Here is a 12,643-nt window from a genome sequence, read left to right as displayed (position 1 = left end):
ACGCTTACCACCTCTTTCATCCAAAGTCAACTCATGAGACTCTAGCTCACCATCCATCCCAAATAAGGATAAGGGCTCCAGAAAATTGATTGATGGAATGATGGAAGCTGGAATTTTCCTTTTCGAGACTCCTGCTTCTTATTACTTTCGACTAACAGAAAAACAAAACATCTATGTGTTAGATAAAATGCAAATGCAAATGAACTTGTGCGCTGTTTGTTGTGTAAGTGTTGCATATTTCTTGTGGAATCTTCTTCCAGAACAACAAAGGAGACAGAACGTGAACCCATTTCCTTACGGTATTCAGAAATTTATTTCAACAAGTTTGGACAATTAAAAATATAACATTCTCTTTTTTTTTTAACTCCCTTTTCTCACATTGGTAATTCACAGAGCTTGGAATAATTCTTCATAAATAAAGTACAAAATACATTTTTTTTATTTAAACAGAAATAAATATCATAATAAATATATTACTTTTAAGTTAAACAATGCGAGGCAACCAATAACCAAAAGAATACTGCGTTCAAGTCCCTGAACCAGGTTGTCAATCAAACAGGGGACCTTTTAGAAGGAGCGTACAGGAGGGTGACATTAAGAAACCACCAAAGATTAAAAAAAACGTTTAAGTGGGTCATCTATTTACATATGACATATGGTTTTCTGTTGTTGCACACTTTGATCTTGCATCCACTTGCACCCCTGGTCTCCAGAAAAAAAAAAAAAAAAGAGACTGTTACACGCAAACACACAGTCGCACGCACACGCACGCACACACGCACACAGTAGAGTGAAGTATGAAGCTTTGGTTGAATGCTACCGGGAGACAATTTTCTCCCTCTCAAATTTGCTGTAAAGTGCATGTCACAGATAAAATGGCATCAATTACACACGTGAGGTCTTTCTCATGAAGGTCACGCAATCAAACATACTGTTCTCGGCACTGAGGAGCAATGTCTTGTGAGGCAGGGAGAATTTTTAAGGCAAGACACTATTGATTGTCTCAACTGTTGAGCCGTCTTGATCGCCACAGTTGTAAATATGCAAACCAGCCAGATTGCCGATCTGGTCAAAATCTACGGAAGACCACATAAAAAGGTCCGATTTGCTACCCTGGTGACAATTTGTAATGATATCCGCTCGAGTAATCACTTTGTCAACATACATGGATTAAGAACATTATGTGTTATCGTGTCATCAAAAGTTGACTTGTCCTGATCAGTTCTGGTTCTGAAGAAAAACGAGACAGACACAGTTCCCTTCCGTAATTTCCCTTAGTCGGACAAGGACAGCCGTTCAAATACAGTGAGCCTCTTGGTGGCCGATCCATCGAAAGTTGGAGACTCAGACCCGCTGGAGCCTCCACTGCTGCTGCTGTAGCTGTCTTCCAGGGAGTCCTCGGAGGAGAAACGCTGCAGACTGGCATGCTTCGCCGATCCACCGTGGCTGGAACCGGCAAACAAGGCACTGCTGTCCTGCTGGTTTCCATCCGTCATCTTGGCAAAGCCTCTGCCACTGTTGCTGTGCAAAACAGAGAAGTCGTTCCCGTGGCCACACATGCAGCGCGATGCTTTTGGCTCGACGATGAGAGGAATGTTGTGGATGTCTCCAGAGCTGGCACGGGTTTGATGGTTGCCAAACTGGAATGCCGCTACTTCCCGTGTGAGGGAGTCAGCAAACACCGGGGATATCAGATCTGCCGGAGGTGGAGACACAGAGGCCGCCCTGCTGAAGCCCAGGTTTGGATCAGTAAAGGATGTCGGGAATGATGGCGGAGGGGAGGTCCGTGACGAGCCCATGAACCCCGCAAAGCTGACACTCTGGCGGAGTTGGTGGCGTTGATTCTGACCATTGCTCGGGTTGAGAGATGGTTGGCGCTGAGTCTGGAATTTGCCGGATGATAGTTGGCCCCCGCTGATTTTCTCCTCGTGGATAAAGTGGCAGCGAGATCCATATGGGCAGTACCCAAAGTTGTAGAAGGTTCTGCAAGGCTCCGTCTTGTACTTGGGGTGGCGATACATTCCACGCAACTCCGCTTCACCGTGGGCAAACTGGCACTTGCTGCCATATTTGCAACTGCCCGTCTCCTGGAAGCCACGGCAGAGCTCAGTCTTGTAACGGTTGGAGGACAGCATGGGTGGCACCTGGGCGGGCAGGTTGGATCCGGGGGGGAAGCCTGGCGGAGGAGCCACAGTTGTGACAGGTCCGGAAGGAAAAGCTTCCAGGTTCTTGAGTTGTCCGAAGGAGGAGAGCAGCGAGATGCTGGACTCGGTCAGGCTCATGGAGCGCACCTGCAGAGGCGATGCCTTAGTTTGGAGACTAGGGCTCTGGCTCCAGATGTTTGATGACCATAGCGAGCCGCTGCTGTCATCGTCATTGATTTGCTCAGTGCTGAAACTGAGATTGGAGGGGGGAGGCGAGGAGGAGGGTGCGAAGAACGAGGTGGACCGGTTCAGTCGACCTTGTCCTGGGACTTTGAGCTGAGATGGTCTTGGGAGCAAGGCATCATCAAGCGCCAAGTTCAAAAGGTTCTGTTGCAGATGGAGTGGATCGTTAAAAGACTGACAATTACGCGTGAGCACTTTCAGCGAATACAACGATTTGTCTTTCTTAGTCTACAGATATTATCGCGTCCCAAAAATACTGACAAACGATATTCTTTGACTGGAAGATATGAATGAGTATAAGACATAGCTCCAACACACCCGAAATCGCTTCGTTGGTTCGTTAACCCAAGTAAAACTCGGCATGTTTACTGTCTAATCACTAGTTTGGTAATCCAACAGCGGTCTTCCTCTATGGACAGCACGGATAAAGATCATTCAAAAGAACATTCAGATCATCATTGACTCACCTTTGTGAAAATGTTGTCATGCATATCAGACATGCTGTACCCTTTAGGCCGGGAGAGTGAACTCAGGTCCTCTGTTCACTGTTCGATACCTGTTTCCAGAGCCAAGTATGCTGAGGTCCACTGGTGTGCTGCACTTTTATGACTGCATTCGAAGCTCCTCCTCAAGTTAGGAGGAGTTTCCACTCGCTATGTTCCCGGATGTCCCTCCCTCCAACTCGAGTTTCATGTGAGCTCAAGGTTGGGCGTTTTTACAAAACAGACACAGCAGAGACATATGCGTGCACACGTATACACACACACACACACACACACACACACACACACACACACACACACACACACACACACACACACAAGAGAACAATGTATTGCTAGTAAACTATGTCAAATTTGTCGGTTTTATGGTTGTCTGAAATAAAAGCCCTTCGAGCCCGCTGCCCAATGTGAGTGGATTTGTTTTTCCAGTTTACAGTATCTCTCCCCGTTCTATACGACAATTCCTGTGAATTGCGAGAGGTCCTGCCCATGAAGAGTAACAAAACACATTCTACCATATTTAGCACCCAGATGTGTAAAATCAAAAATACAATTCTTCGGCAGCCTTTACATTTTGCCATTTTCATCCTTCACCACTTCAAAAGTACTTCTATTGTAAAAGCCCCGACAGAGACACTTAATCATACGTTTGAGTACATTTTTCTTCATGACTAATGACAGAGCAGCAGGAAGTGTTGTAAATCATTGAGTACGTGACCATTTACTGTATAGCTTCTGAGTGTTATTGCCCACTCAGAACTGAAAACGCAGAACCTTACCAGAATCCATTGGGTAATATTTGCCCCAGAATTTCAGTTTCTGTTACGTTTAGATCAGACCATGATTATTCCACCAGAATGAGCAAAACAAGTACGCAAACACACCCATTGATGAGCCGATGTTTGAAACATTTGGTCAGAAAAAAAAAATGAAGCCAGAGAAGGCTGCCTTATTGTTCACATTAAACCACATTGAACACATTTTTGAGGGTATTTTGGTTGAAGATTTGCATCCCACTTTAACCTTACGGACCTAAGTGAAAATAAAACTGTGGTCCCATCTCTTTAACTGGTGAGAGAGCGAGAGAGAGAGAGAGCAAAAAAAGCCACCCACAAAGCTGAAGATCTTTCCCAGAAGATTATTGTTATCATGGTGAGTGGGTTTCTTTTTTGTATGTGTTCTTTTTAATTGACAGTTTCAAAAGAGAGTCTACCACAGATAGGATTTTTGTTTTGCTTCTCAGGTCATTTCAGGGAAATGACAGCTGTTCCCTCAGTCTCCAATTCTGCTTCTAAACTGTGTGTGCATTTCTGTTATCTGATCATTTTGTAAGTGGCGACCGCATACACACACTGTATGTTCATTTCCAGAATTTACTCATTAACCTCAGAGCAACAAACAACGCAACATCCAGTTAGAGGTACAGAAAACAGAAACCCTTCTCGAACATTCCAACTTCGCTCACTAAACCAGTTGGCAGATTAGTCATCAAAGCTTAGTGAACAAAGAATTGAACGTAAATGTGCGCAATTAAAAGATTGAATTCATAATCGACTATCTGTTCTTGTTCTTGGGGAAGAAATGTCAGAAATGATGTACAATGAAATGACAGTAACGGTCGCAAATTTGAACAATGCGTGATTTGATCAATGAGTGAACATTTTACTCTGTCATTCTTCAGATTTGAGAGTGGGCCGTACAACATTGTCTGAAGTGCAACCCGTCAACATTTCAAACGAGTGTTTGCTTGTAACTTACAGGTCCTTGATGCAGACGTATGGATAGAGTGGCATACTGACAGAGGCCAGACGGGCCCCTCGTGTCTGCCTATTTCGAACTGTCGCAAGGTATAAATAGCAAGGCAAAATTTAAACCATATACTATTACACTCTCTGGAAACTGTAGCATGATGCTGGGCGTGGAACCAAATTGGCACAAGTCTGAAGCTTTTGTGGTGTAGCGTCATGTATGTTTGGAGTATGTCATGTGTATTTCTGTGCCCATGCGTGTTAGTGGTTACCTTGCTCTACTTGTTTCTCTTATGCAACACGCCTCTGATATGTGGAAAGTCACCCGAACAGGGAGGGGCTGACACACACACACACGCACACACTCACACACACGCACACACACACACACACACACGCACGCACACGCACGCACGCACGCACGCACGCACGCACGCACGCACGCACGCACGCACGCACGCACGCACGCACGCACGCACGCACGCACGCACGCACGCACGCACGCACGCACGCACGCACGCACGCACGCACGCACGCACGCACGCACGCACGCACGCACGCACGCACGCACGCACGCACGCACGCACGCACGCACGCACGCACGCACGCACGCACGCACGCACGCACGCACGCACGCACGCACGCACGCACGCACGCACGCACGCACGCACGCACGCACGCACGCACGCACGCACGCACGCACGCACGCACGCACGCACGCACGCACGCACGCACGCACGCACGCACGCACGCACGCACGCACGCACGCACGCACGCACGCACGCACGCACGCACGCACGCACGCACGCACGCACGCACGCACGCACGCACGCACGCACGCACGCACGCACGCACGCACGCACGCACGCACGCACGCACGCACGCACGCACGCACGCACGCACGCACGCACGCACGCACGCACGCACGCACGCACGCACGCACGCACGCACGCACGCACGCACGCACGCACGCACGCACGCACGCACGCACGCACGCACGCACGCACGCACGCACGCACGCACGCACGCACGCACGCACGCACGCACGCACGCACGCACGCACGCACGCACGCACGCACGCACGCACGCACGCACGCACGCACGCACGCACGCACGCACGCACGCACGCACGCACGCACGCACGCACGCACGCACGCACGCACGCACGCACGCACGCACGCACGCACGCACGCACGCACGCACGCACGCACGCACGCACGCACGCACGCACGCACGCACGCACGCACACACACACACACACACACGTTTTTTTTTCTTGTCAAGCCATACATGTTTGGAGATGTTATTTAATTATACGTATATACTTTGTGATATACACCAAAAAATGCTGGGCGGCTGTTCACTCACTGGGTCGCCGTGGATTTTGAGCAGATTGGGTTAGTTTCACCCAAGGTACGGATTAAGTTGACACAGCCGATTGAGTTGAAAATTGCATTTGGGGACGTTAAAGAGCCGCAGATGTTCTCCATTTTGGGCAAGTGTATCCTTAAAGTTGATGTAATTAAATGAACATTCCCAGATGAGGAAGGTGGTGGTGGCTGGATGGCTCTCCAAATGCCCATCAGGGTTCAAATCCCGTTCAGGGCAAAAGGGAACATCCAGATGGGAAGCCATGCTCCATATGCCACTGCCAGTCCCAAGATTGGATCAAAATGGGTGGGCTACATCTGGAAGGTCATCCTGTGTAAAAATGGTGCCAAATATACAGTATCTGAATGGGAAAGTGACTTATTCTGCTTGGAAAATAATCATATTGTGAATATTGTCACAGGACAATTGTATGCTTTCATCTTTGTGAAAACAGGTTTGTGGAAGACCTTTTTCTGTTCATCTGTCCGAAATTTCTGTGCCACATTCCACAAAGCAAGGCCCATAAACACAAGGTGTGGATGAACTTGCACAGAACCCTGATCTAAACCTAATTAGACATCTGGCATGAACTAAAACAGACTGTGAGCCAACGTCAGTAATCTCTGACCTCACAAATGTTCTTTTGGATGAATTGACAAAAATTCTCAGACGGAAGCTATTAAATCTGCAAAGGGGGGCCAAACTGTGTATGTCATTGCATTCTAAAATATTTTTTAAATACATCACAATAATTAATTTCTTTTTCGAGAATATGCTCTCATCTATGATTCATTCTGGACAAGGTTCTTTGAATAAAAAACAAACACGCGCAAAAAAACCCCCACCATGTTTTCTTCAATTTGCCCAAATTTGGTTTGCTGGAATGAAATCAAAACGCGTTGGTGTTTCTTAATCAAACACAAGCCTCCCATTATTATTTATTTTATTTCCTCTCTGTAAATGTGTTTATCTTCGTTCATCACTGAAGAGCATTCGTGAATTAAGACCGAGTGTAGGTCACTTTAGAAGTACTCAAGCTGTAATTACTACCCTGCTACTTCTTTACTTTCAAAGAAAGAAGTCTCATATTTTCATTATCCCACAGAAGTCCTGGCCCAAGTATTGTGGGGATGTTAAAAATTCCAAAGTCCAACTCATTCTGGAATTAGTCACTGTGTTGATCATCATTGCCACTCGTGATGAAGGCAAAGTGATGTCAACAACAACAATGTTGAAAAAGTCCAGAGACCGAAATAAAGTTGGATGGTGACAAGGGAGGATTATGGTATTGACGAAAGGTATATATTCTCCTCAATGACAGTCTTCATGAAGGTCTTTTAAATATTTTTTTTATGTTTTTGAATATAACACAGGCATTCTATAACCTCCCTTTTCCCCCTTTCCTACCGAGATTTACTGTTTGACAAGGCCGCTCTAATAAGTGATTGTTTGCAAATATTTAACCGTGCCCATTGAAACATTACTATGGAGACTTGTCAAACATTGCAACATTATGCTCGTAAGCAGGCACCGTTCCAGCAGTTTCTTAGCAACAGTTCTGTGAGAAGAGCATGGCCGCGGTAGAAATGTAAACTTTTTTCCCCCGTTTAAAAAAAAACAAAAAAACTCAACATGAAATACTATATTGTACAGAATGAAAGGAAGAAAAAAAGATATGAGTGTGTACATTGAGTTCACCCGGAGTCACTTTTGACGGTATGGCCTGGGGAAGTACATGCCTTTGTGACTGCAGGGACACTCCTATAGACACTGATAAGTTATCATTGCTATAACTTGTACTCACGTCTACAGGGCAAGTTAAAACTGAAAATGGCACCACTAAAAATGGGATCATTTGATGTGCTGTTCTTCAAGGGTTTAGATTTTTTTTTTTTTTAATTTCGGATGTATTGATTCATGCGCAATCAAGTTTTTCGATTTTTTTTCCCCGCAATATCATTAGATCTTCCACAACTAAATGCACATAAAGATTCCAACTTTTTACCAAACGGCATGGTGTGTGAAGTACAGTGGAACCTCAAAAGTCAAACAACCCCCACAATTGGAAATGAAATGCCGTCATGAGGGACTTCAGCAAAACTCACTTAATAGGCTTATCTCCACATATATGGAGCTGCCAGCATAGCTTTTTCTTTGGCTTTAATTGTGATGCCACCACAGAAGGTTACCCGTAATGACAAAGAGTAAAAGGACTCGTCGTGTTCTTTAGCAGCAATCGGAATGTGTTTGAGAAATTGCCTCATGTTTTGAGAATCATCCAAAATATTCAGTGGCGTCACCAGCAATCTGGCATGTCAAAGAATGACTTTCATGTTTAGGAAAACACAAAACAAATCAATCTTTGCAATTTGTTTTCATTTCCTAAACGTCACGATGATCCAATTTTGCTGGATCAGAAATTTCACCAAAGCTTTCTTCATGTTTATTTGAATGAATTATTGTGGTCCATTTGAATAATGTTTGTCATTATTCATACCGGTACATTCATTCCCTAATTTCAATGTCACCTACATTTTAATACACAATTGCTTCATCTTCTACCATATATCCACCCGAAGATCAAAACTGAGCTGAAGTGTATCCCTGCTGCCTTTGGACAAGGGGCGCCATAGATCCTGGACTGTTAGCTATCCTGGAAAAAAAGATATGTTGAATTTACTCAAACTTATTTCTTTAGATGGTTGCAAACAATAAAATCATGTGGATCCAACTATATATTTTTAAATAGACTATACATTTTTTTAAGTAGACTATACATCTACCGGTACTTAAAAAAGTATTTGGATCCAGATGATTTTATTGTTTGCAACCACCTGATGAAATAAGATCAAGTCAATTCAACACACCTTTTTTTTTTTTTTAGTGTAATGAATCTCAGGGCACACCTGTGGAAAACCCCAAAAGGCCAAAATAGAAAACCGGAACCTTTTGACTTTGAGGCAGACATGAGGGCATCCACCATGACGGCCCCCTAAATTGAAATATTATAGAAGCAATATCTGGCGTGAACTACAAATTTCTTGACAACGCTTCACGTTGCTGTTGCCTTGTTTTGAAGATGTCAGACAAAGCTGAGGGTTGAAAATTGTACTCGGATTAAAGGTGCAGCCTGTGGCAAAGATCAGCATTATGCTGGACTAGTTCAACTGGTTTTTTCAGCTTTTCTTCTAGATGTCCAAAACACTCACAAGCAACACTTTGCATGTGTGAGTTTATTTGTGGCCAACATCTAACACACACCCATCTTTGTTCTCCAGGTACAAAGTCCAAAGCTACAGGGATTTATTGCAGCAAAGGATTTATCGCTACTTTTCAGATTGTGTCGAGGTCTGAATCAGTGTTCTAATGAGATGTTTCAATATAATATATATTTTTTTATTTCAATGTTTGTTTTTTTTAAATTCAGTTAGATAGGGCAGGTTTGTTTGTATTTATTTAGTTTTTTGGGGGGAAATGCTTCATTTTAGTTTTAGTATTAGTTTTAGTCAAAATGTGGAGAATTTGTCAATTAAATAAGAACGACATGGAAAAAGGTCTCCAAAACATTGTAAACATTACAACTGGAAGTCACCCACCGTCAGAAAAAAAATATGACTTGGAAACAAACTTTTTTTTTTTTTTGGTATTGGAGAAATGGTCCAATTTTATTTACAACAAATATAACAGCAAAAATAGTTTACTTACTATCTCAGATAATAGCACAACCTTTGAAGGACTGCACTTGAATGAGTGTTCACCGGAAATTTTGGTCCCAGGTTTGCCAAAAGTGGACTTTTCTTCGAGTGAAATCTAAAATATGTGTTGCAGCTAATGCACGAGAACTGTGAGGTGTTTCTGTTCTGAAGGAATCTTTGCATTTCAAGGGAATTCACAATCGGAGCACACTGCCTTTTCTAAAATCAGTTCTAACAAAAGATTTAATGTGAATGGAACTCACACCCTTGCTCCGGATTGAAGAAGTTCTTTCTTGGTGACTGGAGATGTTTTTACTTGTGTAAGAGATAATGATCTGAATTGTGTTGCAAGATCTTCTCTGTGATTTTGCAACAGCTGTCACATCAGTGTGCACACTAAAAGTTAAAGTACATAGTGTACCCTGTCATGCTACTCATTCCCCTCACTCTTAAGATTAGGTGTTTCTCAGGCAATGTCCCCATGTATCTTTTGTGTGTGTGTGTGTGTGTGTGTGTGTGTGTGTGTGTGTGTGTGTGTGTGTGTGTGCGTGTGATGCAAATACCTGGCCTCGATTCTGTACTTAAACCCAGTCCAGTTTTACTTGTGGTAAAGGGGTAACCACATCTGTTAGAAACTATGGATGCAATTCGAGCACACTGTAGTAAAGCATATTTGAAATGATTTCATGCAAGCGAAGCAAACCAAACTGTAAAATAGAGAAATAATTCCGGCAATAATGAAGGGGATAATTTACGTCTTCTGGCACTGTCAATTTGCTTGAAATGCCTCATTGTTGCCCCCGCAAAAAAAAAACAAACAAACCAAAAAAAGTCTCAAGTTGTGTACTAATGCTGTGTCAGCGTGTGTGTACACAATGAGCTCCAGGTTCTTGCTTCGTTTAAGGACAAGTGTTCTCAGCAGATTTCTGCAACTGTCATCGCTCATGACTCATCCAGTGTGGAGGTGATTTCCCGCTCTGTTCTATGGCTTCTTTCCAAATTTCAGAGAACATGAAAATCTTTGCTTTTGTTGTGCTCGATATGTTTTTGGACATCAATTCACGGTGCTCGCATGGCCTAGCTGGAAGGGAACATTACTGAAAAAGCAAACGTTTGGCTGCATTATGTTATATGCAAATGTTTGTTTTAGGGCCCTAGCGACAATGTGGTGAGCAAAACTGACATGAAGTGCTCCAAGGGGGGAAAAAAAAAACCTTACCAGATCATGATGACTAAATGGAAAAAAAGGCCTGCCCTGGCATGTTGCATACGGTTGGACTGCCAGGAATGACTCTGGATTAGGAAATCTTTGGCCTGAACTCTTCTGGGAGGGTTTGAAAAATCTTGGAACCTTGTACTCGTTTTATCACAAAACTTCCGCATTGAGCAACATCATTGCACTTACATGCAAATGACTTTTTCTGACACAGCCAGTTTTTGTTTGGTGGTTGCTATTATTGTTATTACGTCGCCGTATCCCTTCCTTGGTTTACTCGTGTGTCACCTTCTGACTTAATGAATGTGCTTCAGTTCTGTTTTCCCCTTCCCGCTCCCGAGCCAATGCTCACTTCCTTCAAACAAGGAAATGGGGCCAAGTGCCTCTGAGCCGGGAGAAAGAGGGAGGAGGGACAGTTGGGAAACCGCAGTTGGAAAATGAAACAAAATGTCCTGAACTTCAAGCAGGAGCAACTTCTAGGAAATGAGTGCTCGCCGCATTCTAAAATGTTCAGAAAGGACTGAACCCCGGAACTGTTGTCTGACTACTGTTGGGGCTGTAATTTTCACACAGTAGCAATAGATCATGCGGTTTTTGAAAGTTTATTATGTGATTTGAAGATTATGAGGCAACTGTGGCTACCCCAGAATGACGACCTTTCACCTATATAAAACCTAGGTTGGATTCCCTTGACTGGCATAAGAATTTGGGCCCTCCCCACAGCCAGCATTCACAGCTGTGGTGTTCCAGAGCAAGGCACCTCATGCTGCGTTCCAGTCAAAGGGGAAGACACAGATGTCATTAATGTTATTTCTATTTATGATAGCACACACACTTTTTTTTTTTTTTTGCTCTGTCTGTGAAGTTATTTGGCAAAAGAAAAAAAATCCAGACAAAAATTTTCTCACAAATAATATAGTCTATGTGCACCCACTAGTAAAAAAAACAAAAACAAAAATACAACTGATTACCGGCAATTTTGCACAATGTTTCTTTATGTTGAAAATGTTCAGCTTTCCTCATTGTGGCTCTCTTAAAGAGATGACTCAGTGGTCATCTAATGGCAGTGACAAGAATGTGGTTATTTACAACATGTAGGCGACATTTATGACTGGCCTTTTTCAAAGTATTTTACTGTTGCATCCAAATTCTTTGGATACATAATATGAATAATGCTGTATTGAATGTCATGTCAAGCATTATAATTTGCTCCTATGTGTGTGTGTGTGTGTGTGTGTGTGTGTGTGTGTGTGTGTGTGTGTGTGTGTGTGTGTGTGTGTGTGTATGTGTGTGTGTGTGTAAACAAACAAAAACAATATGATCCCTCACATCACAAAATGTCTACAACATGCACTATGTATCACCTCTGGAAGATTTACACAGCAGTTATGACTTCAAAATTTTAAATTCAGCTTTGGACTTTATCATAACACACAAGTAGAAGGAAATTATTACAACTCACTGTATACACAGTGTCATGGTTGGTACAAATAAATAGACTGCCAGCACAAGGGTTACCTGGGGGAAAAATGAGGGACAATGGAGCTCTTCTGTCCGCATTCAATGCTTCAACTGTCCTCCACTCTCACATACACTTTGTATTTCCCACTACGCCACTATTGACATACACAAGTTCATACGCCTGCACACACACACACACACACACACACACACACACACACACACACACACACACACACACACACACACACACACACACACA

General features: G+C 43.6%; 1 protein-coding gene across 1 annotated transcript; it reads right to left on the bottom strand.

The window, feature by feature from the left end:
* Window positions 1–287: 287 nt before the first annotated feature.
* LOC109525492 (mRNA decay activator protein ZFP36L1) lies at window positions 288–2,988 on the bottom strand. Its single transcript, XM_019886029.1, has 2 exons — window positions 2,855–2,988; window positions 288–2,531 (listed from the first exon to the last, which is right to left on the bottom strand). The coding sequence occupies exons 1-2, from the start codon at window positions 2,885–2,887 to the stop codon at window positions 1,275–1,277; spliced, it is 1,290 nt and encodes a 429-aa protein (XP_019741588.1). The 5' UTR covers window positions 2,888–2,988; the 3' UTR covers window positions 288–1,274.
* Window positions 2,989–12,643: the final 9,655 nt, after the last annotated feature.

This window comes from Hippocampus comes, unplaced genomic scaffold (assembly GCF_001891065.2).
Source record: "Hippocampus comes isolate QL1 unplaced genomic scaffold, H_comes_QL1_v1.1 scaffold29, whole genome shotgun sequence".
Classification (NCBI taxonomy): Eukaryota; Metazoa; Chordata; class Actinopteri; order Syngnathiformes; family Syngnathidae; genus Hippocampus; species Hippocampus comes.
This window is presented reverse-complemented; position numbering and strand designations above follow the sequence as displayed.

Excerpts from the sequence above, each read along its gene's own strand:
- LOC109525492 (XM_019886029.1), bottom strand. The coding sequence starts at position 2,887 with ATGTCTGATATGCATGACAACATTTTCACAAAG. Across the intron at positions 2,532-2,854 it reads ATGACAACATTTTCACAAAG|AACCTTTTGAACTTGGCGCT; the intron begins GTGAGTCAATGA and ends CATCTGCAACAG.